The sequence below is a fragment of the Hyperolius riggenbachi genome, chromosome 2 (assembly GCF_040937935.1).
Source record: "Hyperolius riggenbachi isolate aHypRig1 chromosome 2, aHypRig1.pri, whole genome shotgun sequence".
Classification (NCBI taxonomy): domain Eukaryota; kingdom Metazoa; phylum Chordata; class Amphibia; order Anura; family Hyperoliidae; genus Hyperolius; species Hyperolius riggenbachi.
The window spans coordinates 161,882,338-161,904,637 of record NC_090647.1 but is presented as its reverse complement, the minus strand read 5'-3'; the positions used below and the strand labels follow the sequence as shown (position 1 = coordinate 161,904,637).

Genomic DNA, 22,300 nt, shown 5'->3' with positions numbered 1-22,300 from the left:
TGTAATTAGTTAGTTGTACTTACTGTTACTACTTACTGTACTAGGAGTCTAGGACACTCAGTCACTGTTCATAGGCTACTAGCTCCTGCGTGTGTGCACTCACTGTCTGTGTACACACACTACACACACTCTATTTCCTTCTGATAACTGATTGCTTATTGTAATTAGTTAGTTGTACTTACTGTTACTACTTACTCTTACTGTACTAGGAGTCTAGGACACTCAGTCACTGTTCATAGGCTACTAGCTCCTGCGTGTGTGCACTCACTGTCTGTGTACACACTACACACACTCTATTTCCTTCTGATAACTGATTGATTATTGTAATTAGTTAGTTGTACTTACTGTTACTACTTACTCTTACTGTACTAGGAGTCTAGGACACTCAGTCACTGTTCATAGGCTACTAGCTCCTGCGTGTGTGCACTCACTGTCTGTGTACACACACTACACACACTCTATTTCCTTCTGATAACTGATTGATTATTGTAATTAGTTAGTTGTACTTACTGTTACTACTTACTGTACTAGGAGTCTAGGACACTCAGTCACTGTTCATAGGCTACTAGCTCCTGCGTGTGTGCACTCACTGTCTGTGTACACACACTACACACACTCTATTTCCTTCTGATAATTGATTGCTTATTGTAATTAGTTAGTTGTACTTACTGTTACTACTTACTCTTACTGTACTAGGAGTCTAGGACACTCAGTCACTGTTCATAGGCTACTAGCTCCTGCGTGTGTGCACTCACTGTCTGTGTACACACTACACACACTCTATTTCCTTCTGATAACTGATTGCTTATTGTAATTAGTTAGTTGTACTTACTGTTACTACTTACTCTTACTGTACTAGGAGTCTAGGACACTCAGTCACTGTTCATAGGCTACTAGCTCCTGCGTGTGTGCACTCACTGTCTGTGTACACACACTACACACACTCTATTTCCTTCTGATAACTGATTGCTTATTGTAATTAGTTAGTTGTACTTACTGTTACTACTTACTCTTACTGTACTAGGAGTCTAGGACACTCAGTCACTGTTCATAGGCTACTAGCTCCTGCGTGTGTGCACTCACTGTCTGTGTACACACACTACACACACTCTATTTCCTTCTGATAACTGATTGCTTATTGTAATTAGTTAGTTGTACTTACTGTTACTACTTACTCTTACTGTACTAGGAGTCTAGGACACTCAGTCACTGTTCATAGGCTACTAGCTCCTGCGTGTGTGCACTCACTGTCTGTGTACACACACTACACACACTCTATTTCCTTCTGATAACTGATTGCTTATTGTAATTAGTTAGTTGTACTTACTGTTACTACTTACTCTTACTGTACTAGGAGTCTAGGACACTCAGTCACTGTTCATAGGCTACTAGCTCCTGCGTGTGTGCACTCACTGTCTGTGTACACACACTACACACACTCTATTTCCTTCTGATAACTGATTGCTTATTGTAATTAGTTAGTTGTACTTCCTGACTGTTACTACTTACTTACTGTACTAGGGACACTCACTCAGTCACCTCACCCACCAACCCACTCCATTAAAGTACCCCACTTTTCACCCGCCCTTTTAAAAAACTTTTGTCTATATGCCCAGCGTGGCAGCCAGCGCGGTTTGGGCAAGGGGAAGGGCAGCAAGGGAATCAGGAGGAGAGGGAGCAGCATTGTGGCAAGCCGCGGGCGCGGGCGCGCCACCATGCACAGTTCCGCAGCAGCAGCAGCAGCGTCAGTGGCTAACATTCCTCCCATAGCCACTGGCCGTGGACGCCTTGGGCGCCGCCCAGCAGGAGCATCTGCAACTCACGCTGCAGAGACACAGCAGCAGCAGCGTGTAGCACCTGCTCCGATTTTCCTCCAGCCGGGTCGGAAACGTCCCATTGAGGAAAAGCATGCAGACACTGTGGTGCAACTGATGACGGAAGATGAGCAGCCCGCCATCAGCTCTGCATCCGAGGCCTCCACCCTCACCACCACCCCTGTTCGCAGCAGCCGCCCAGCAGGGCCTGGGGAGCAGGCCAGTTCACCGTCAGTTGGCGACCTGTCATTCAGCAGTCTTTTGACCCCAGGCATCATGAGTCAATTGTCTGCTGTTGTTGGCGATTTTGAGGAGGAGATGCTGATGGGCACTTTGGGGGATGAGGGATTGGACAGCAAGACTGTGGCGACAGTCAAGCAGCCCATCCATGCATCAGGAGAGGAGTTTGGGGGGTCCTCATCCCAGCAGGACATGTTTCAGGAGGGGGAGGATGATGATGACCCGGTGACAGACAGAGACTGGGTGCCACCACCTCCAGGGGATGTCGTCCTCAGCAGCTCTGAGGAGGAGGAGGAGGATGCTCTTGTGGGCCTTGCAAGGAGGCGCATCATTGCAAGCATTGGCAGCAGCAGTAGGCAGGTCCCACAGCCTGCTGGTGTCTCAGGCTCAGCAGCAGCAGCATCTGCCAGTACCACCACCAGCCGCACCCAAGCCCCCCCCCCAACCACCACAGGGAGACAGGCAGCAGCGCTTCCATGCCGTAGGGGGATGTTTCTGTCACCAATCTGGCGCTTTTTCACCATGCCCACAGTGTACAGCAAGTACGCCACTTGCAACCACTGTCAGCGGAAGTTGAGCAGAGGTGCAGACCCCTTAAAGTTCTGCACCAGCTCGCTCATCAACCACCTTGCTGCGAAACATTTCCACCAGCATCAGGAGTTCCAGAGGCTGAAGGCATCTGGTGCTGGCAGTGGCACCACACCCATCACTGCACAGCCTTCAGCAGCAGCAGCAACAGCAGCCACCCGCCCTCCTGCTCCTCCAGCAGCACCAGCAGGAGTGCGGAAACGCACTGCTCCTCCCCCCTCTGCAACTCCTGCCGCCGACACTGAGGCCTGTTCTGGCAGCCAGTCCTCAGTGGCCTCCTCCGCTGTGTCTGCTGATTCCCGTGCCAGCAAAAGGCCACGCCAGAGCCTTTTGAGCGAGTCCTTCCAGGGGGTGGTTAGGGCTCTGCCTCCCAGCAGCCGTCGCGTGCGGCAGCTGAACGGCTTGCTGGCACGGGCCATGTGCTCCCAACTCCTGCCGTACACGCTCGTGCAGGAGGGGAGCGACATTCGTGCGCTGCTTGCTTGCGCAGCCCCAGACTGGCAGCTCCCCAGCAGACACTTTTTCTCCCGCAAGGCCATTCCTGCACTGCACCGCTTTGTGATGGCCAATGTGGAGCGAGGGCTGGAGCACGCAGTTGGTGAAAGGGTCCACGTCACCATGGACTCCTGGAGCAGCCGCTTCGGGACAGGCCGCTACCTGTCCTTCACTGTCCACTGGGTCAGCTTGGTGGAAGGGGGTGAGGATGGGAGAGCAGCAGCGGGCACAGCAGCAGCAGCAACACAGTGGGTGGTGCCACCCCGCAGGGTCAGGGGAACTGCAGCAGGTTCCTCCGATCCTCTGCCATCCTCCGGCACACCTGGCCAAACCCCCCGCCTCAGCAGCAGCGTGAAGGCCCGCCACTGCCAAGCGCTGCTGCACTTGGTCAGCCTTGGGAAGACCAAGCTGACGGCAACCCATGTGTTGGCCAAACTCCAGGAGCAGGAGAGGATTTGGCTGATCCCCAGAGGCCTCAGAGTCGGAGAGGTGGTGGCCGACAATGGGGCCAATCTGGTTGCCGCAATAGACAGGGGAAACCTGACCCACATCCCCTGTCTTGCCCACGTGCTGAACCTGGTGGTGCAGAAGTTCTTGCGCACCTACCAGGGGATGGGCGAACTGCTGGAAATGGCAAGGAACGTTGTGCGTCACTTCCGGCGCTCGGCTGCAGCCTGTGCGAGCCTGGAAGACGTGCAAAAGGAGCTGGATCTGCCACGCCATCGGCTGATCCTTGACGTTCCGACTCGCTGGAACTCCACCCTGGCGATGTTGGAGCGTCTGGTTGAACAGAAGCGCGCTGTCAAACAGTACCTTGCCCTGGCCACTGTTTCCGCCACTCAGAGAAGGGACAAGACCAGCAACATCCCGTCCATCGTCCCCGATGATGACTGGAGGCACATGCAGCAGGTGTGCTTAGTGCTGGCTCCCTTTCTGCAGGCCACTAACATGGTGAGCAGGGACCATGCTATGGTCTGCGAGTGGGTGCCCCTGGTTTGTCTGCTGAACAGGGCCCTCGATGCTTTGCTGGAACAGGGAGCGGCAGCCTTGGACCAGCAGGAGCGGCAAGCAGCTGCACAGTCCACCTCTGAGGGGGAGGAGGAGGAGGACTTGGTGGAGGTCCCTGACCTTGCTGCTGATGAGGGGGATCAGCACAGTGCAGCTGAGTTGGTGCGGGGGTGGAGAGAGGATGAGGCTGACGAGGCAGAGGAGGAGGATGAGGACAGCAGCACTGCCGTCGATGTGCCAGCAGACGTGGCCAGCCTCTTCCCAATGGCAGCGCACATGCTGACGTGCCTGCGCAGAGACCCCAGGGTGATCCAGATGAAGCAGAGGGAGGACATCTGGATCAGCATGATATTGGACCCACGCCTCAAGGGGAAGTTGAGCCAGTTCCTGCCGCCTGCAGGAGGAGACCCAGCGCAACAAATAAGGAGCTTGCAGCAGGCCCTTGTTGAGCGCTTGGAGGAAGCCTTCCCCCAGCCTTCCACCCCCACTGTCCAGCAGCCAGCACAGAGGCAGCAGCAGGTGCCTGCATCCAGCAGCAAGCGCCCCACAGACCTGCTGTCTCTCAGCCACGAGCTCTACAGGACTGTAGAGGCTCCGGCAGCAGTGACTAGAGAGGAGGTGCATGCAGCAGCATCCTCCACCGGTCACAGCCAGCGCCTGACCCGCATGGTGGCTGACTACATGGGGTCCTACAGCGGGCTTGACAGCGATGCCCCTGTTGATCCCATGGAGTATTGGGTCAAGCGCCTGGAGATCTGGAGCGAGCTGGCGCAGTACGCCCTGGAAGTGCTGTCCTGCCCCCCTTCCAGCGTGCTGTCCGAGCGCTGCTTCAGTGCAGCTGGTGGTGTGGTCACCGAGAAACGCTCACGTCTGTCTCACAAGTCTGTGGACAGACTGACGTTTCTCAAGATGAACCAGGCGTGGGTGGAAGGCGAGTTCCTGGCCCCTGTTGTCGGCGAGAGGGGGACATGAACTGGCTAAGAACCATCGTTAATGTGCCTTACCACCCTTTACCACCTCCTGGCTCCTGCTCACTAAGCCAGCCTGGTTCACTTTGACTATTACGTCGCCTGCAGCCACACATTTTACACCTACAGTGGGCTGCTGTGTACTGCCCTTCTGCTGTCTGTCTGTGTTTCCCACTGCCAGGGTACACAGATTTACCTTCTGCTGCCACTCTGCCACCAGCTATTACGTCAAACAATAGCTATATATCTGTGTAATTTGTTTTACAAACAAAACCAAAAAACCATAAAAAAAAAAAAAAAAAAAAGGTTTAATTTTTCTGAGGTGCCCGGGTTGAAAACTGTGTTGTCCCAGTTGTGTATTGGACACGATGTGGGCTGCACGACCGCTGTCTGGGACCTCCTGTTGTGTTCATTTACGGCCTGGTATCACCGCTAGGTACCAGGGCTATTATGTCACGCTGCCTGCCTGCTGCCACACTCACACTACTCCTCCATTCCTCCTGCTGATGCTGCTGTCTGTCTGTGTTTCCCAACGCCAGGGTACACAGATTTACCTTCTGCTGCCACTCTGCCACCAGCTATTACGTCAAAAAATAGCTATATCTGTGTAATTGGTTGTAAAACCAAAACTACAAAACCATAAAAAAAAAAAAAAGGTTTAATTTTTCTGAGGTGCCCGGGTTGAAAACTGTGTTGTCCCAGTTGTGTATTGGACACAATGTGGGCTACACGACCGCTGTCTGGGACCTCCTGCCTGCTGTGTTTATTTACAGCCCTGGTATCACCGCTAGGTACCAGGGCTATTATGTCACGCTGCCTGCCTGCTGCCACACTCACACTACTCCTCCATTCCTCCTGCTGATGCTGCTGTCTGTCTGTGTTTCCCAACGCCAGGGTACACAGATTTACCTTCTGCTGCCACTCTGCCACCAGCTATTACGTCAAAAAATAGCTATATCTGTGTAATTGGTTGTAAAACCAAAACTACAAAACCATAAAAAAAAAAAAAAGGTTTAATTTTTCTGAGGTGCCCGGGTTGAAAACTGTGTTGTCCCAGTTGTGTATTGGACACAATGTGGGCTACACGACCGCTGTCTGGGACCTCCTGCCTGCTGTGTTTATTTACAGCCCTGGTATCACCGCTAGGTACCAGGGCTATTATGTCACGCTGCCTGCCTGCTGCCACACTCACACTACTCCTCCATTCCTCCTGCTGATGCTGCTGTCTGTCTGTGTTTCCCAACGCCAGGGTACACAGATTTACCTTCTGCTGCCACTCTGCCACCAGCTATTACGTCAAACAATAGCTGCTCACATTACTCCTCCATTCCTCCTGCTGCTGCTGCTGCTGTCTGTCTGTCTGTGTTTCCCAACGCCAGGGTACACAGATTTACCTTCTGCTGCCACTCTGCCACCAGCTATTACGTCAAAAAAATAGCTATATCTGTCTGTGTAATTTGTTGTAAAAACAAAACTACAAAACCATAAAAAAAAAAAAAAGTTTAATTTTTCTGAGGTGCCCGGGTTAAAAACTGTGTTGTCCCAGTTGTGTATTGGACACAATGTGGGCTGCACGACCGCTGTCTGGGACCTCCTGCCTGCTGTGTTTATTTACAGCCCTGGTATCACCGCTAGGTACCAGGGCTATTATGTCACGCTGCCTGCCTCATTGACTGCCTGCTGCCACACACTCATCCTCCTCCTCCTGCTGCTGAATTTACCTCCTGCTGTCTGTGTGTTTCCACTGCCAGGGAGCACATACAATGGCGCTTCCAACATGCGTGCGCCACCAGCTATTTGTTACGCTCAAAAATAGCTGCATTTCTTTAAAAAAAAAAATTTGAAAAGAGAAATAAGTGAAGAAGAAGACGATATAGAAGAAGATGAAGAAGATGAAGAAGAAGAAGATGAAGAAGAAGAAGAAGAAGAAGAAGAAGAAGATGAAGAAGAAGAAGAAGAAGAAGAAGAAGAAGGAGAAGAAGATGAAGATGAAGAAGAAGAAGATGAAGAAGAAGAAGATGAAGAAGATGAAGAAGATGAAGATGAAGAAGATGAAGAAGAAGAAGATGAAGAAGAAGAAGATGAAGATGATGAAGAAGAAGAAGATGAAGAAGAAGATGAAGATGATGAAGAAGAAGAAGATGAAGAAGATGAAGAAGATGAAGATGAAGAAGATGAAGAAGATGAAGAAGAAGAAGATGATGAAGAAGAAGAAGAAGATGAAGAAGAAGATGAAGAAGATGAAGAAGAAGAAGAAGAGGATGAAGAAGATGAAGATGAAGAAGATGAAGAAGATGAAGAAGAAGAAGATGAAGATGATGAAGAAGAAGAAGATGAAGAAGAAGATGAAGATGATGAAGAAGAAGAAGATGAAGAAGATGAAGATGAAGAAGATGAAGAAGAAGAAGATGATGAAGAAGAAGAAGAAGATGAAGAAGAAGATGAAGAAGATGAAGACGATGAAGAAGAAGAAGAAGAAGAAGAAGATGAAGAAGATGAAGAAGATGAAGAAGAAGATGAAGAAGATGAAGAAGAAGATGAAGAAGAAGATGAAGAAGATGAAGAAAAAGAAGATGAAGAAGAAGAAGATGATGATGAAGAAGATGAAGAAGAAGAAGAAGAAGACAATATAAAAGAAGAAGAAGATATAGAAGAAGATATAGAAGAAGAAGATATAGAAGAAGAAGATATAGAAGAAGAAGAAGAAGAAGAAGAAGAAGATATAGAAGATAAAGAAGAAGAAGAAGTATATACAGTACTGAACAAATTTCTGGACACAACTTCTCTTTTCAACTTTTTTTTTTTAAAGGAACATCCCCACATAATCACTTGCTGTTGTTACTTGGAAAAAAAGAGGTTTCTTGCATCATTCACCCTCAAAACAAGTGTTGGAAGCTATTTAAGGCCATTTCGAATAGTCAGCTCGAATAATGAGCTCGAATACCGACTCGAATAGTGAGCTCGAATTCCGAGGTCGAATCGAATAGTAAAAATTATTCGACTCGAATATTCGACTGATCTCGAATAATTTACTATTCGAATTCGACCTAACTCGAATTTTGAAAAGGGGTATTTGAGCACCACTACTGCAGGATACCCGCCATGTCCTTTCCAGTTTTGATGGGTTCGTGTGGGAGGGTGGATTTACGTGGGTGACCATGGATGTCACATCGCTTTTTTACTCTATTACACACGGCCTAGCACTGGAGGCCATGGATTTCCATCTTTGTAAATATTCTTCTTTTGATGTTTCTTTGCAGGTTTTCCTCAGGAGGGCTGTGGAGTACCTCCTCACACACAATTATTTTATGTTTGATTTGGGGTTTTATCTCCAGAGATGCGGAGCTTCCATGGGGGCCAAATTTTCCCCCTCCCTTGCAAACCTCTACATGGGGTGGTGGGAGGAGCTCCGCATCTTTGGGGATGATAACCCCTATGCCTCCCATATCATGTGGTATGGGAGGTTTATTGATGATTTGCTTTTGGTGTGGGGTGGTCCTCCTGCCCTCCTGGGGGAATTCTTGACCTATGCCAATGATAACGACCTCAATTTGAATTTCACTATGAGCTCAGATCCGGTCACAATTGATTACTTGGATCTCACCCTTAAGGGAGACCCTTTATCTCACTCAGTTACCACACGAACTTTTCGGAAACCTACAGCGGGCAATTCCATCTTGCTTGCTAATTCGTGCCACCCCAGACACACTATCAATGCCATCACCACAGGAGAATTTACTAGGGCGGCACGTAATTGTTCGAATCCATGCGATTTGGAACAAGAGTGTAATCTGGTAGAAACCAGACTTAAACAAAGAGGCTACACAAAGAAACAATTGGCCGTGGGACGACTTAGGGGTCTTAGGAGACCACGTTCAGATTTACTAAAGAGTAGAACCTGGGGTGAAACCGGAGAGGACAAGGTTACTTTTGTTACCGGCTACAGCCTGGAGTTTAATAAGATTACTAGTATTGTTAAAAAGTATATTCTGGTGCTGCACCCGGACACAAAACTTAAAACCATCCTGGATAGAGGATGTCGTTTTTCTGCCAGAAAGGCCTGGACTTTAGGGTCCATTCTTTCACCAAGCCTTTTTCGGTCCCACTCAGCTTCTCGTACCCCTACATGGTTAGCCACAGTGGGCTCCTACCCCTGTGGTTTCTCCACGTGCAATTATTGCCAGTGTCATAGAAGGGGCAACTCAGTGTTCTCTTTTGGGCATAACAAGAGCTTTCCAATTAAACAATATGTGAACTGCAATACCAAGTATGTTATCTATACTATTTCTTGCAACCTGTGTCGCATTCAATACGTAGGATGCACTACCCGCAACTTGAGAGCTCGCATAGCGGAGCACTACTGTGGTACTAATTGGAATACTTTTCGTAAATCTGCAGTTTCAAAACATTTTGAAACTGTGCACAAGGGTGTTTTAACTTCTTTTACTTTTCAGGGAGTAGAACGGGTAGTGAGTCCCATTAGAGGGTGTGACATGCAAAGATTGCTGTTGAAACGTGACGCTTTTTTGATTCATAGACTGGGCACCCGCACTCCACAGGGTTTGAATAAAAAGTGGGATTTAAGCCTGGTCTATACATACTGAGGATCTGTTCCTCTTTAAATTATACCCATAATGTCTCTCTATTGTGCTGTTTTTCCTTTGTTTATGTATTTTCTTTTCTTTCTTCTGCCCAGCGGTATCTATTATATGTGTATATATAATATATATGTATATGTATTTGTATCAACACTGCATGACTTCAATATACATATGATTTTTTTGTAGAATTCAGTGGCAACACTTTTACATCTTTAATACGTTGTCTTTTGATGTTATTATTGTATTATTGTATTCCCTGAGGATGTATATCCCTTTAAGGAGTGATTTGTAGGCCTCCAGGGGTGGGGTTTTCTCTCTCCTGGTCTCATATAAATTCCTCCTTGAACAGGTTCACTTTTAACTACGATTAAGGGCAGATGGTAGGCCCGATACGCGTGAGTTGATCCTGTGATTTTATTGCCATGTCTGTGGATTTTTCTAATAAACGACAACCTTTTTATACTTCTACTTGGTCTGGCTTGGGGATCCTCCTTTTTTGTCTGCTCACTTTCTATATGTCTACAAACTAAAATGTAGATGTAATCAGGCTTCTCTTACACTAAGCACACAGGACTATTTGTGTAGCTAGTAGTGCAGAAGGTTTGGTAGGACCATAATTACACACAAGCCTAAAGCAGCCAGCCAGGCAATTGCATATAACTAGAGTAAGCCAGCTCATGCGTATATGAATGGATCATTGCTTGGCCACTTAAATTGAAAGTTTATAACCTTTAGCTAAATTCTATGTAAAAGGGTTCCTATATTTGCCTTAGAAAACTAGAGTAGTGGAAATGGTCTATCTTGTGACTTATTGGTCTGAAAGTATCAAAGCCATGATGCAAATAATCATGTCCGTCTTGTCATTTGAAATAAAGAAAAGAAAAGGGAACCTTTTATGGGCGGCTGACACATTCCATTTAACTTATTTATTTGTTTTTCTCCCATAGTCATTATTACTCATTAGTGTCAGACATTTCCACACCAACTATTTACATTTGCTGCCCAGCAGAATTCCACATCCAGTAGAATTTGTTTGCAGTGGGGCCCATAAATAGGTACACGGTAACCATGGGTAACCATGGGGTAGGAGAGCAGCAAGAACACATCAAAAGAAGAGCGTCCTCCACCCAGGCAACAATTTTGTTAAAATCATTACATTGTGGTGCTTTTCTCTCAGTATAGGGAGCCAAATGTTTCCCTCCCTCCTGTATAGGGCATTGGTGTCAGTCGGGGTATGTAGTTTCCTGCTGCTTCCCCATTCTGAATACTTACAAATCTGCAGATCAGGGGCATCCCGTAGAGATGAGAGCAGCACACAGTAACTGCGAGGCACACTTCAAACACAGGAAATAAACAATGACCTCACTTCAGCATTGGCAGCGTACTCCGTGGGCACTGTGCCACTCTACCCTCTGTTCACGTTGCTGCTGATCTGAGGTCCGTGTGTGAGTGACAGGGAGGCAGCGGTGGCCATACAAGTCACAGACAGGACAGCTCTGGCAGCAAGGGAGGCCCCTGGTGTGGGTGACGCCCCAGGCAGCTGCTTGGTTTACCTGAGCCAAGCAGCATCCCTGCTAATAGCTGCCTAACTTCTCCCCACATTCACTGTCTTTTGGTTTTCCTTCTTGGACCCCTTCTCTTCTCCAGCTGCACTCACAGCCTGAACAATTACTTCACTGATTTGGTTTTCAATATCAAATCTATGCTGATGACACCCACATATATCACATAAGTTCTGACCTACCTTATTACTTTGAGTTAGACAGAGACAGATAGATAGATAGATAGATAGATAGATAATAATTGCAGTATTTGTATAGCGCCTTTTTCCTGTCGGACTCAAAGCGCTTGCGAGGCAGCCACTAGAGCGCACTCAGTAGGCAGTAGCAGTGTTAGGGAGAATTGCCCAAGAAACTCCTTACTGAATAGGTGCTGGCTTACTGAACAGGCAGAGCTGAGATTTGAACCCAGGTCTCCTGTGTCAGAGGCAGAGCCCTTAACCATTACACTATCCAGCCACTGTAGATAGATAGATAGATAGATAGATAGATAGATAGATAGATAGATAGAGTAGGATGCAAAAGTTTGGGCAACCTTGTTAATCGTCATGATTTTGCTGTATAAATAGTTGGTTGTTACAATAAAAAATGTCAGTTAAATATATCATATAGGAGACACACACAGTGATATTTGAGAAGTGAAATGAAGTTTATTGGATTAACAGAAATTGTGCATTAATTGTTTAAATAAAGTTAAGCAGGTGCATAAATGTGGGCACTGTTGTCATTTTATTGATTCCAAAACCTTTATAACTAATTATTGGAACTCGAATTGGCTTACTGACCTACATACACAGGTGAATCCAGTTATGAGAAAGAGTATTTAAGGGGGTCAATTGTAAGTTTCCCTCCTCTTTTAATTTTCTCTGAAGAGTAGCAACATGGGGGTCTTAAAACAACTCTCAAATAAACTGAAGACAAAGATTGTTAACCATCATGGTTTAGGGAAAGGATACAGAAAGCTATGTCAGAGATTTCAGCTGTCTGTTTCCACAGTTAGGAACATATTGAGGGGATGGAAGACCACAGGCTCAGTTCAAGTTAAGGCTCGAAGTGGCAGACCAAGAAAAATCTCGGATAGACAGAAGCGACGAATGGTGAGAACAGTCAACCCACAGACCAGCATTAAAGACCTACAACATAATCTTGCTGCAGATGGAGTCACTATGCATTGTTCAACCATTCGGCGCACTTTACACAAGGAGATGCTGTATGCGAGAGTGATGCAGAGGAAGCCTTTTCTCCACCCACAGCACAAACAGAGCCGCTTGAGGTATGCTAAAGCACATTTGGACAAGCCAGCTTCAATTTGGAATAAGGTGCTGTGGACTGGTGAAACTAAAATTGAGTTATTTGGGCATAACAAGGGGCGTTAGGCATGGAGGAAAAATAACACAGCATTCCAAGAAAAACACCTGCTACCTACAGTAAAATATGGTGGTGGTTCCATCATGCTGTGGGTCTGTGTGGCCAGTGCAGGGACTGGGAATCTTGTCAAAGTTGAGGGACGTATGGATTCCACTCAGTTTATCAGCAGATTCTGGAGACCAATGTCCAGGAATCAGTGAAGCTGAAGTTGCACTGGGGCTGGATATTTCCACAAGACAATGACCATAAACACTGCTCAAAATCCACTAAGGTATTCATGCACAGAAACAAGTACAACATTCTGGAATGGCCATCTCAGTCCCCAGACCTGAATATAATTGAAAATCTGTGGTGTGAGTTAAAGAGAGCTGTCCATGCTCGGAAGACATCAAACCTGAATGAACTAGAGTTGTTTTGTAAAAAGTAATGGTCCAAAATACCTTCAACCAGAATCCAGACTCTCATTGTAACTTACAGGAAGCGTTTAGAGGCTGTAATTTCTGCAAAAGAAGGATCTGCTAAATGTTGATTTCATTTATTTTTTGTGGTGCCCAAATTTGTGCACCTGCCTAATTTTGTAATTATTGCACTTTCTGTAAATCCAATACACTTCATTTCACTTCTCAAATATCACTGTGTGTGTCTCCTATATGATATTTTTTATCGTAACAACCACGGATTTATACAAGAAAAGCATGACGATTAACAAGGTTGCTCAAATTTTCGCATCCCACTGTAGATAGATAGATAAATAGATTGTTAGAGATAGTCCCAACTACCTGTCTAACTGCTCTTTCTTAATTCACCTCGACCTATTTTCTCCATCTTTATATGAGCAAAACAAAAACTAACCCTAATTCCTGTGACAGACAGCTTGCTTCTGTCACAGGAGACCAAGGTTCCAATCTCAGATCTTCCTGTTCAGTAAGCCAACATCTTTTCATTAGAGCTTGGGCAAGACTCCCTAACAATTCTACAGCCATTAGAGCGCATCCTAGTGGCTGCAGCTCTGGTGCCAGGAGAAAAGCGTGATATAAATGTTATTTGTCTTGTCTTTGTGTACTTATGCTAAACAGTGCTAGTGCATTAATAGAATTCACAGAATAATTTCATGTCTATGATCACCCATAGAAATGCAGAGTGATATGTTGGTACTTAGCTTGTAATCAATGGTCAGGATTCAAGTCATACACCTTTGTCAAATGTTATGTATCATTTTATTACAGAAAAAAACAGATTCTTACTTGCCAGAAGTTTCTCCCGTTTTGTTTGATTTGGTGGAATAACCACATAAGTACCATTGCTGCAACATAATATATAAAAAAGTGATTAGTCACAAGTGTGTAGATATATATAAATATTGAAATATTTATTTAGCAATTTATGTTAGCTAGCTGCCATTCATCTAATCCTGTAGAGGAGTTACCAAGCGTTTATTGTTGGTGTAAGAACCATTATCCCAGGTTTAAATAATAAAAATGGGAGTGCTATATTTTTAAATGATTTTACCGTGTAGTAGCATGTATATTGGGAATAATAAAGGAAACCACCTTGAGGCTCCCAGCACACTGCAAATCCGATATGCGATTCCGATTTTCCCTGGATGCTATCAAAAGAAAAACGCAGAAAAAACCCAGCATGCAGTACCGATTAAAAATCGGAATCGCATGTGAAAATCGATTAAAAATCGGAATCGCAAGAGGCCTCCACCTTAGTATTGAGCCCTCTTGTATTTTAGTGGTACAAGGTTGAGCTGGGCAGGAAACAAACTTTGTGTTCTGCCACCCAAGAAGGATCTAAACCACTGGAGAACTAGGCCATCACCACAGTACTCCTGTAAATCAAGATTCATGGTCAACTATATCAAAAGGCGTGTAGCAACTCGGATGGAGCAGTAATTCGGGGTCCAGCAAATGCTGAATCCCCGAATTACCCATGTGCGGGGCGCGGACTATAGCATTATTGTTTTAGCCGCGCCGAGATTGGCGCTATGCGGCACATGCCTGGCAAAGAAAAGCCCTGCCTCGATGAAAAGCCACTGTAAGATGTAGCAAAATCAGGAGGGAACATTCACCTCTGTTTCTTGCCTTGAGCAGAGATCTGAATGAGGACTGTTCACTACTGTGATATTTCTTGAAGCCAAAGTGGACAAGGTCACTAACGTTATTTCCTGAGAGCCTGGCTTCAGAAATACAGTCTTTTTAATAACTTTCCCAAAGTAGGAAATGATGAAGCTGCTCATAGCATCCAGGGAAGGCTTTTTGAGTACAGGCCTGATGATTGCTTTCTTCAAAGAAATAGGAAACCTCCCTTCTTGCAAAGAGCAGTATTTTGTGGAATGTCAGTTTTAACAGGTCGAGGCATTTCAACATGAACTGTGTCGAGAAAGGGTCCAGGTTCCAGGTAGTCTGGTGGTGATTTAGGAGGAGGATGTTTAAGATATCTTCTTCATCAATATCTATGAAGTCAGATACTAGTGTTAGGTTGTTCTCACATCCATTATAAGGCTCTGTATTGGGTTTAGATACTGTAGAATTAATAACAGACTGAACAGAGAGGAAGTGGACACATTTCTTCCATAGATCCTTTTGTATTGGGATTCTGAGGTTTTGGCAAGATGGGTAGCATAGATTGCTAACTGTGTATACAGATGGACTTGTTTATCGGCCACTTTTGCAATTGCCTGTGATAGAAACTGCTTTTTCTTCTCTATCACTGCTTGGTAATGCTCCCCATTCACACCTGACACCTGAAAAAGGAGTAATATGACCCTAGGGAGGGAACAGGGCCAGTTTAAGGGGTCCCAGGGCAAACTTAAAGAGAAACCATAACCAAGGATTGAACTTTATCCCAATCAGTAGCTGATACCCCCTTTCCCATGAGAAATCTTTTCCTTTTCTCAAACGGATCATCAGAGGGCTCTGTATGGCTGATATTGTGTTGAAATGCCTCCCACATGTGATGTCAGGACCATGGTGCTGACATCACTCTGTGGGAGCCTTGTTGCAATGTGGGAAATAACAGCTGTTTCCAACTACCAAAAAAGCAAGCATCAGCTACTTCCACTGACATGACCTGCCAGCAGTAAAAAGGTCAAAATGTGATAAATGTCAGAATGTAAATCAGGGACTTATAAGATTTTACAATGGGCAAACACTAACTAAATTATTTATAAATAATTTTTGTAAAAATTAAGCACTTTTGTTCATTAATTCATTTTCACTGGAGTTCCTGTTTAAGTTCATTTAGGCAGGGGCTCCCTGACCCCCCCTCCTCACACACACACACGGTCAATACCCCACTGCTCCCGCAGGCCTCCTCACATGTAGCAGCATTAATCCCTCACCTATCCCGGAAATTGGCGGCTGCACCATCAATGCACTCTTCAGCCATGCTGTCTGCTTCTCTATTCGGTGCTTGTTATGTGTAAACATGCACTGGATAGAGAAGAGATAGATAGCACGGCTGAAGAGTGAATGGACAGTGCAGCCGCCAACTGCCGGGATAGGTGAGGGATTAATGCTGCTACACGTGAGGGGGCCCCAGGGAACAGTGGGGGGAGACATAGATCGGGGGTCCTGCAGAGGTTGGGGGCCCTGGGGCAATTGCCCCCTCTGCCTCTATGGCAGCGCCAGCCCTGGGAGGGAAATGTCTAACTAGGCACAATTTTGTCATACTTCACTTAGGAGTGTACTCAAATGTGTAGCCAGCAGTTTAGACATTAAAGTGGACCTGAACTCTTGCACAGGACAGAAGGAAAACAGAGAGAAATGCATCCTGTATGTATTTAAAGTTCAGCCTGTGTAATTCCCCCTTGGGACTAATCACCAGCGTAATATGATCTCAGTTGTGTCAGCCCAGGAATTTCCTCTGCTATGGCAGAGCAGCCAATTTGTAAACACAGGATGTTAACAATATGTCTTCTTCCATGAAAGCAGGAAGTAGTCACACTGCAGATTTATTTATGATTTATTTATTTATTGTATTTTTAAAGTGCCAACATATTACGCAGCGCTGTATATTGCAGGATTTGCATCAGCTGTAACAAAGAAATGTTTTTCTTTAAAGGTTTCATGCTTTTGCGTATCTTTTAGAGCAGAGAGGAAGTTCTCAGTTCAGGTCTACTTTTAATGGCTTTGTATTGATTTATTTTAATGGGACAGCAAATTCATACTGTTATACAAACTGTACACTGACTACTTTACATTGTATTAAAGTGTCATATCTTCAGTGTTGTCCCATGAAAAGATATAATACAATTTCAGTTTTGTAAGATACTGTATGTTGAATCCACCTGCTTTGCATTCAGTGCTCTTAGCCTGCTTCTACAGTATGCTGGAGAAATGAAACTGAAAGAGTGGAGGAGTCTGAGAAACGCAACTAAGCAGAGCTGCAGTGACGGTACAGTCTGCTTCACATAATGTATACAGGAAACAGTATATAACATACGGATATTTACAAGCAATGATAGAGAGAAGACTGCATTTACAAATAATGATAAAAGATATATAACTTACTGCTGGGGCTCCTGTGATGTCTGGGGGGCTGGCTCCTGTGGAGGATCCCTGAAATCCCCTTGGTCAGAATCAGGATCCTGTTCCCATTGATCTTCCATTCTTCCAGTGCTGTTTAGAGCTCCAGACTGTGGATTATTAGGTATGCCGGGCCTGTTTGCCCTGCTGCTATATCCTGAACTTTGCCCATACATTCTGCTACAGTATCTGTGCTGGACAATGTTGTGTCTAACTTCTCTGAGTTGCTATTACAGATCATACACCACACCCCCAAACCTCCCTTTTATGGGAGGCTGTAAAGGAACTCCCTTTCCCTGCAGACAGCAGAAAACTGGGGCTTTCCTGGGACAGAGGCAATGCTTTTTTCTTAAAGTACTGGAACTTGTACAAGAATGAAACTGCACTGTGTGGGTCAGTCTCAGACAATGCATACTCATAGTCCCAAATCCCAAACCGTCCCGTTTTCGTCGGGACTGACCCAATTTGGGAGGGCTCTCCCACTATGACCCCCCAGTGTCCCGGCTGGCTGGGGGCTTCAGATGCAGGGGCCGACTGACTATTCGTGCAGGAAGGGAGGCAGCCAGTGAAAGGGAGCTGGTGGCAAAATGGCGGAGAAGGGGGGACGTCTCCCCCCCTTCCCTCACCTTGGGGCTCCCTTTCCTGCATCTACCTTCCTGATTAATGTTTAAGTCTCCTCCGATGGAGCAGCTGCTGACAGCGGGCAGGGAGGACTTACCACTGTTACCCAAACGCCGGAGAGAGCTGTGATCTGTGTGCCGCAAGTCTGGTCTACTCAAGACCAGACTAGCGGCGCACGGATCACAGTGCTGTCAGGTGATGTCAGGTAAGTCCTCCTCCTCCCCCCAGCCACGAACAATACCACGGGAACGTTGAGCAGCACATGCCCCCTGCAACACCTGCTGCGGTTGTTCTTCTGCCGCCACCTCCTCCTCCTCCAAAAAAAACCACCTTCCTCATCATCCGAGTCTGACTCCTCTTCCCCACACGACTCTTCCTCCTCCTCCTCCCCCCTCTGTGCTGCCGCAGGTGTTGAGGAAGCATCTTGTTCTGATGAGAATTGATCACACAACTCTTCCTCCTGTAACTGTTCCTGTTCATGCTCCTCCAGAGCTTGATCCACCACTCTAAGCACGGCACGGTCCAGGAAGAAAGGGTACGGGATCAAGTTGCTGATGGCACCTTCACTGCGACTCACCAGGTTGGTCAACTCCTCAAACGGCCACATGAGCCTGCAGGCATTTCGCATGAGTGACCAGTCCTTGGGCTAAAACATCCCCATCTCCCCAGAGTGTGTCCTTTTACTGTAGTTGTAGAGATACTGGGTGATGGCTTTCTCCTGTTGTAGCAGGCGAAAGAACATAAGGAGGGTCGAATTCCAGCGAGTCGGGCTATCGCAAATCAGGCGTCTCACCAGCAAGTTGTTTCTCCGCTGAATATCGGCAAAGCGTGCCATGGCCGTGTAAGACCGCCTGAAATGCCCACACAACTTCCTTGCCTGCTTCAGGACATCCTCTAAGCCTGGGTACATCGACACAAATCTCTGAATTATGAGATTCAGCACATGTGCCATGCAGGGTACATGTGTCAGCTTTCCCAAATTCAAAGCGGAAATGAAATTGCTGCCGTTGTCACACACCACGTTGCCAATCTCCAGTTGGTGTGGGGTCAGCCACTGATCCACCTGTTTGTTCAGAGCAGCCAGGAAAGCTGCTCCAGTGTGACTCTCCGCTTTGAGGCAAGACATGTCTAAGATAGCGTGACACCGTCGTACCTGGCATGCAGCATAGGCCCTGGGGAGCGGGGGCTGTGTAGCTCGAGAGGAGATCGCAGCACCAGTAGAGTTGAACTGCCACTCAGCCAAGGAGGAGGAAGATGACGACAGCGAAGAGGATGTAGCAGGAGGAGAGGAGGTGGCAGGAGGCCTGCCTGTAAGCTGTGGAGGTGTCACAAGTTGGTCCGCTGCACAGCCACATACTCCCTGCTTGTCAGCCGTCACCAGGTTGACCCAATGGGCTGTGTAAGTAATGTACCTTCCCTGGCCGTGCTTGGCAGACTAGGCATCCGTTGTCAGATGGACCCTTGACCCAACGCTGTGTGCCAGAGATGACACCACTTGCCTCTCAACTTCACGGTACAGTTTGGATATCGCCTTTTTAGAGAAATAATTGCGGCCTGGCATCTTCCACTGTGGTGTCCCAATGGCCACAAATTTACGGAAGGCCTCAGAGTTCACCAGTTGGTACAGTTGGTATGGTAACAGCTGGCGAGCTAACAGTTCCGCCAAGCCAGCTGTCAGAAGCTGGGCAAGGGGGTGACTGGCAGAAATTGGCTTCTTCTGCTCAAAGATTTCCCTCACGGACACCTGACTGCTGCTGTGGGCAGAGGAGCAGGAACCGCTCAAGGTGAGAGGTGGAGTGGAGGGTGGCTGTGATTGTGAAGGTGCAAGGGAGAAAGAGGCTGAAGATGATGCACCTGAAGGAGGAAGAGAACAAACACGTTATATCTTGGACTTCCATGTTGGAAGTTTTTGCACTTTTTTTTTAAGTTTGATAAGCTAATTTTAGAGAAATTGTACTGCACAGCGCATGGCACACTGCTTTCCGAACCTGCCACCAAGGACCGACAACAGGTCAGGCCTTGAACTACGCCTCTTGGGCACAGCTGCAGGCTTGCAGCCAGGGCCGGCCCTAGACTTTTTGCCGCCTGAGGCAAAAAAAAATTCCGCCGCCCCGGTGGGGGGGGGGGGGGGGCGCTCTGGGAGGCCGCCGAGCTGGAGGGGTAGCTGGCAGGACGGGGGTATTGGGCCTAGCGGCGGGGAGGGGGTCGTACCCCCCCCTCCCTCGCCTCGGTCCCCCGAACTGCGCTCCCCTCCAGCCTTACATAGAAGCAGCCGCTATTTGTAAGACGCACGAGCGGGGAGGACTCACCTCTTCCCAGCGTGCGCTCCACTGACATCACTTCCTGCAGCGTTGCAGGAAGTGACGTCAGTGGAGCGCACGCTGGATCGAGGAAGAGGTGAGTCCTCCCCGCCCGTGCCTCTTACAAATAGCGGCTGCTTCTATGTAAGGCTGGAGGGGAGCGGAGGACGGGGGACCCAGGCGAGGGAGGGGGGGGTCCGACCCCCCCTCCCCGCCGCTAGGCCCAATACCCCCGTCCTGCCAGCTACCCCTCCAGCTCGGCGGCCGGCTCCCCGCACGGACGGGCGGATGCCGCCCCTGGAAATTTACCGCCTGAGGCAAAAGTTTCACCCCGCCTCATGAGCGGGCCGGCCCTGCTTGCAGCTGGCAAGGCCTGGACTGTTGTGGTCCTTGGTGGCAGGTTTATAAAGCAATGTGCTATTGTCTGACGTTGCCAATTCCTTGCTTATGTTGCTTATGTTGTAAACTGTCAGTTGTATGGTACAGCTAAATAAAAATAACATTGGTTTCACATTGCAGTATGGTCTTTCCTTGCATATAGCATGGCAAAGAACAATATGGCATACCTCAGAGTTAGCAGCAACTGTTCCTCAGGGGTCACGGACTTACGCAGTTGGGTGTCGGACTTCTGCAAATCAATCCTCACGATTGCCAGCAGTTGATCAAACCTGGGTGAAAAAATGGGGTATTCATTGCTGTACACAATATAGTGAGTGGTATGCTTGTCGCGTAGGTACAAAAATATATACTTACAGAGCCACAGACATCCGGCAGTACTTGAAGAACTTGTCTGGGTGCCTACGTAGATCGTAGTACAGTAGGGCAAACTGTCCTTTTTGCTCCCTCTCGATCAGCAGTGGATGCACCCACCACCTTCTTCTCCTCATAATGGTCCTCCGCCTGGCATAGTACAATGTCACCGCCAATGTTGCCACGGTGAGCTAACAGAGGAATTGGAACAAGGGATCCATTGGCCTCATGGTTCCACAAAACAGCACACCAAAATGGAGGAATGTGCTCTCCTGAGGTCCTCGTCTCCAAATGAACAAAGGAATACAACTCAATAGATAAAAACAACTACTGAAACCATCCCCCTCTCCAAACCCCACCCTGGCCAATCCCTTGCAATAGCACTGGCGATTTATAATGTGAACATAGCCTTACTGTAGTTTGGCCAGTGTTTGTTCTTCTCTTTCTCCTTCATAATAACACATACTGTGGTGATAAATATAACAGAAACATGAGTTTCCAATATTTTAAATAACAAACTGCTTTTATTGAGCATTATACAACCTAATATGCAATCTCTATTGCATACATTGAATTTATTAGCAGATTTCATTTAATAAAAGTTTCAAAGCTTTACTTACCAATATTATGCCCTTCATTTATTTACACATTTACTTTTTAAAAAGCTAAATGGCATAGAGAGCAGAAGCAAAATTTCAAAGGTCTGACATTAGCAATTAATCAGTTGTGGAATACATGTTTATAAATTAGCTGTCAAAGGGAGAAAATTTGATTGCTATACTCCAATGACATTTAACTGTGTTACCATAGCAACCAAAGCCCCAATAAATTAAGAATACGAAATAACGTGGAAGAACCAGATAAATCTGCCTTGACCTCCTCCGAGTCCTGATGAATGTGTTAATAAAGAATCAGTGCAATCTTTTCTTTTCAAAGAATTATGTTACTCTGTACTACTGAATCGCTACTTGTGTCCTAAAATATATAAACCAGTTATTCTTTAAACTTTAAAGTGGAACTGATATATAAGTAAAAAAAAAAAGACTTTCACTTACGTGGGGCTTCTGCCAGCCCCCTGCAGCCTCTCTAAATGATCCTCTGGTCTCCCGCAGTTTCTTGATGCCGATTTACAAGTAGACGGTCACTGTGCCTGGTTGCAGTATGAGTAGACCTCGTCCTGCAATTGCACATGAGAGGAACATGAACAAGGACACATGCAGTCAGGGCCGCGCAGACACAGTGGACGGTGACTCGCGGTCAAGAAACGGAGCCGCGGCGGGGGACCGGAGGATCGTTCGGGCACAGGGAGGCTGCTGGGGGCTGGCAGAAGCCCCAGGTAAGTGAAAGTCTTTTTTTTCTAATCATATTTCAGTTCCGCTTTAATATGTTGATACACAAGGTAGTTACCATTATATTAGGGCTTACCGTATTTCATAATATTGGACACAACTTAAAG

General features: G+C 46.8%; 1 protein-coding gene across 1 annotated transcript in view; it reads right to left on the bottom strand.

The window, feature by feature from the left end:
• Positions 1-22,300, bottom strand: part of EPSTI1 (epithelial stromal interaction 1) — a 118,385-nt gene that overhangs the window by 92,403 nt on the left and 3,682 nt on the right. The window contains exons 2-4 of the mRNA XM_068265977.1: positions 20,848-21,035; positions 20,661-20,762; positions 13,886-13,944 (exon numbers count right to left, since the gene is read on the bottom strand). Of these exons, the coding sequence (XP_068122078.1) occupies positions 13,886-13,944; positions 20,661-20,762; positions 20,848-21,035 (349 nt within the window). The remainder of the gene's footprint in view (positions 1-13,885; positions 13,945-20,660; positions 20,763-20,847; positions 21,036-22,300) is intronic.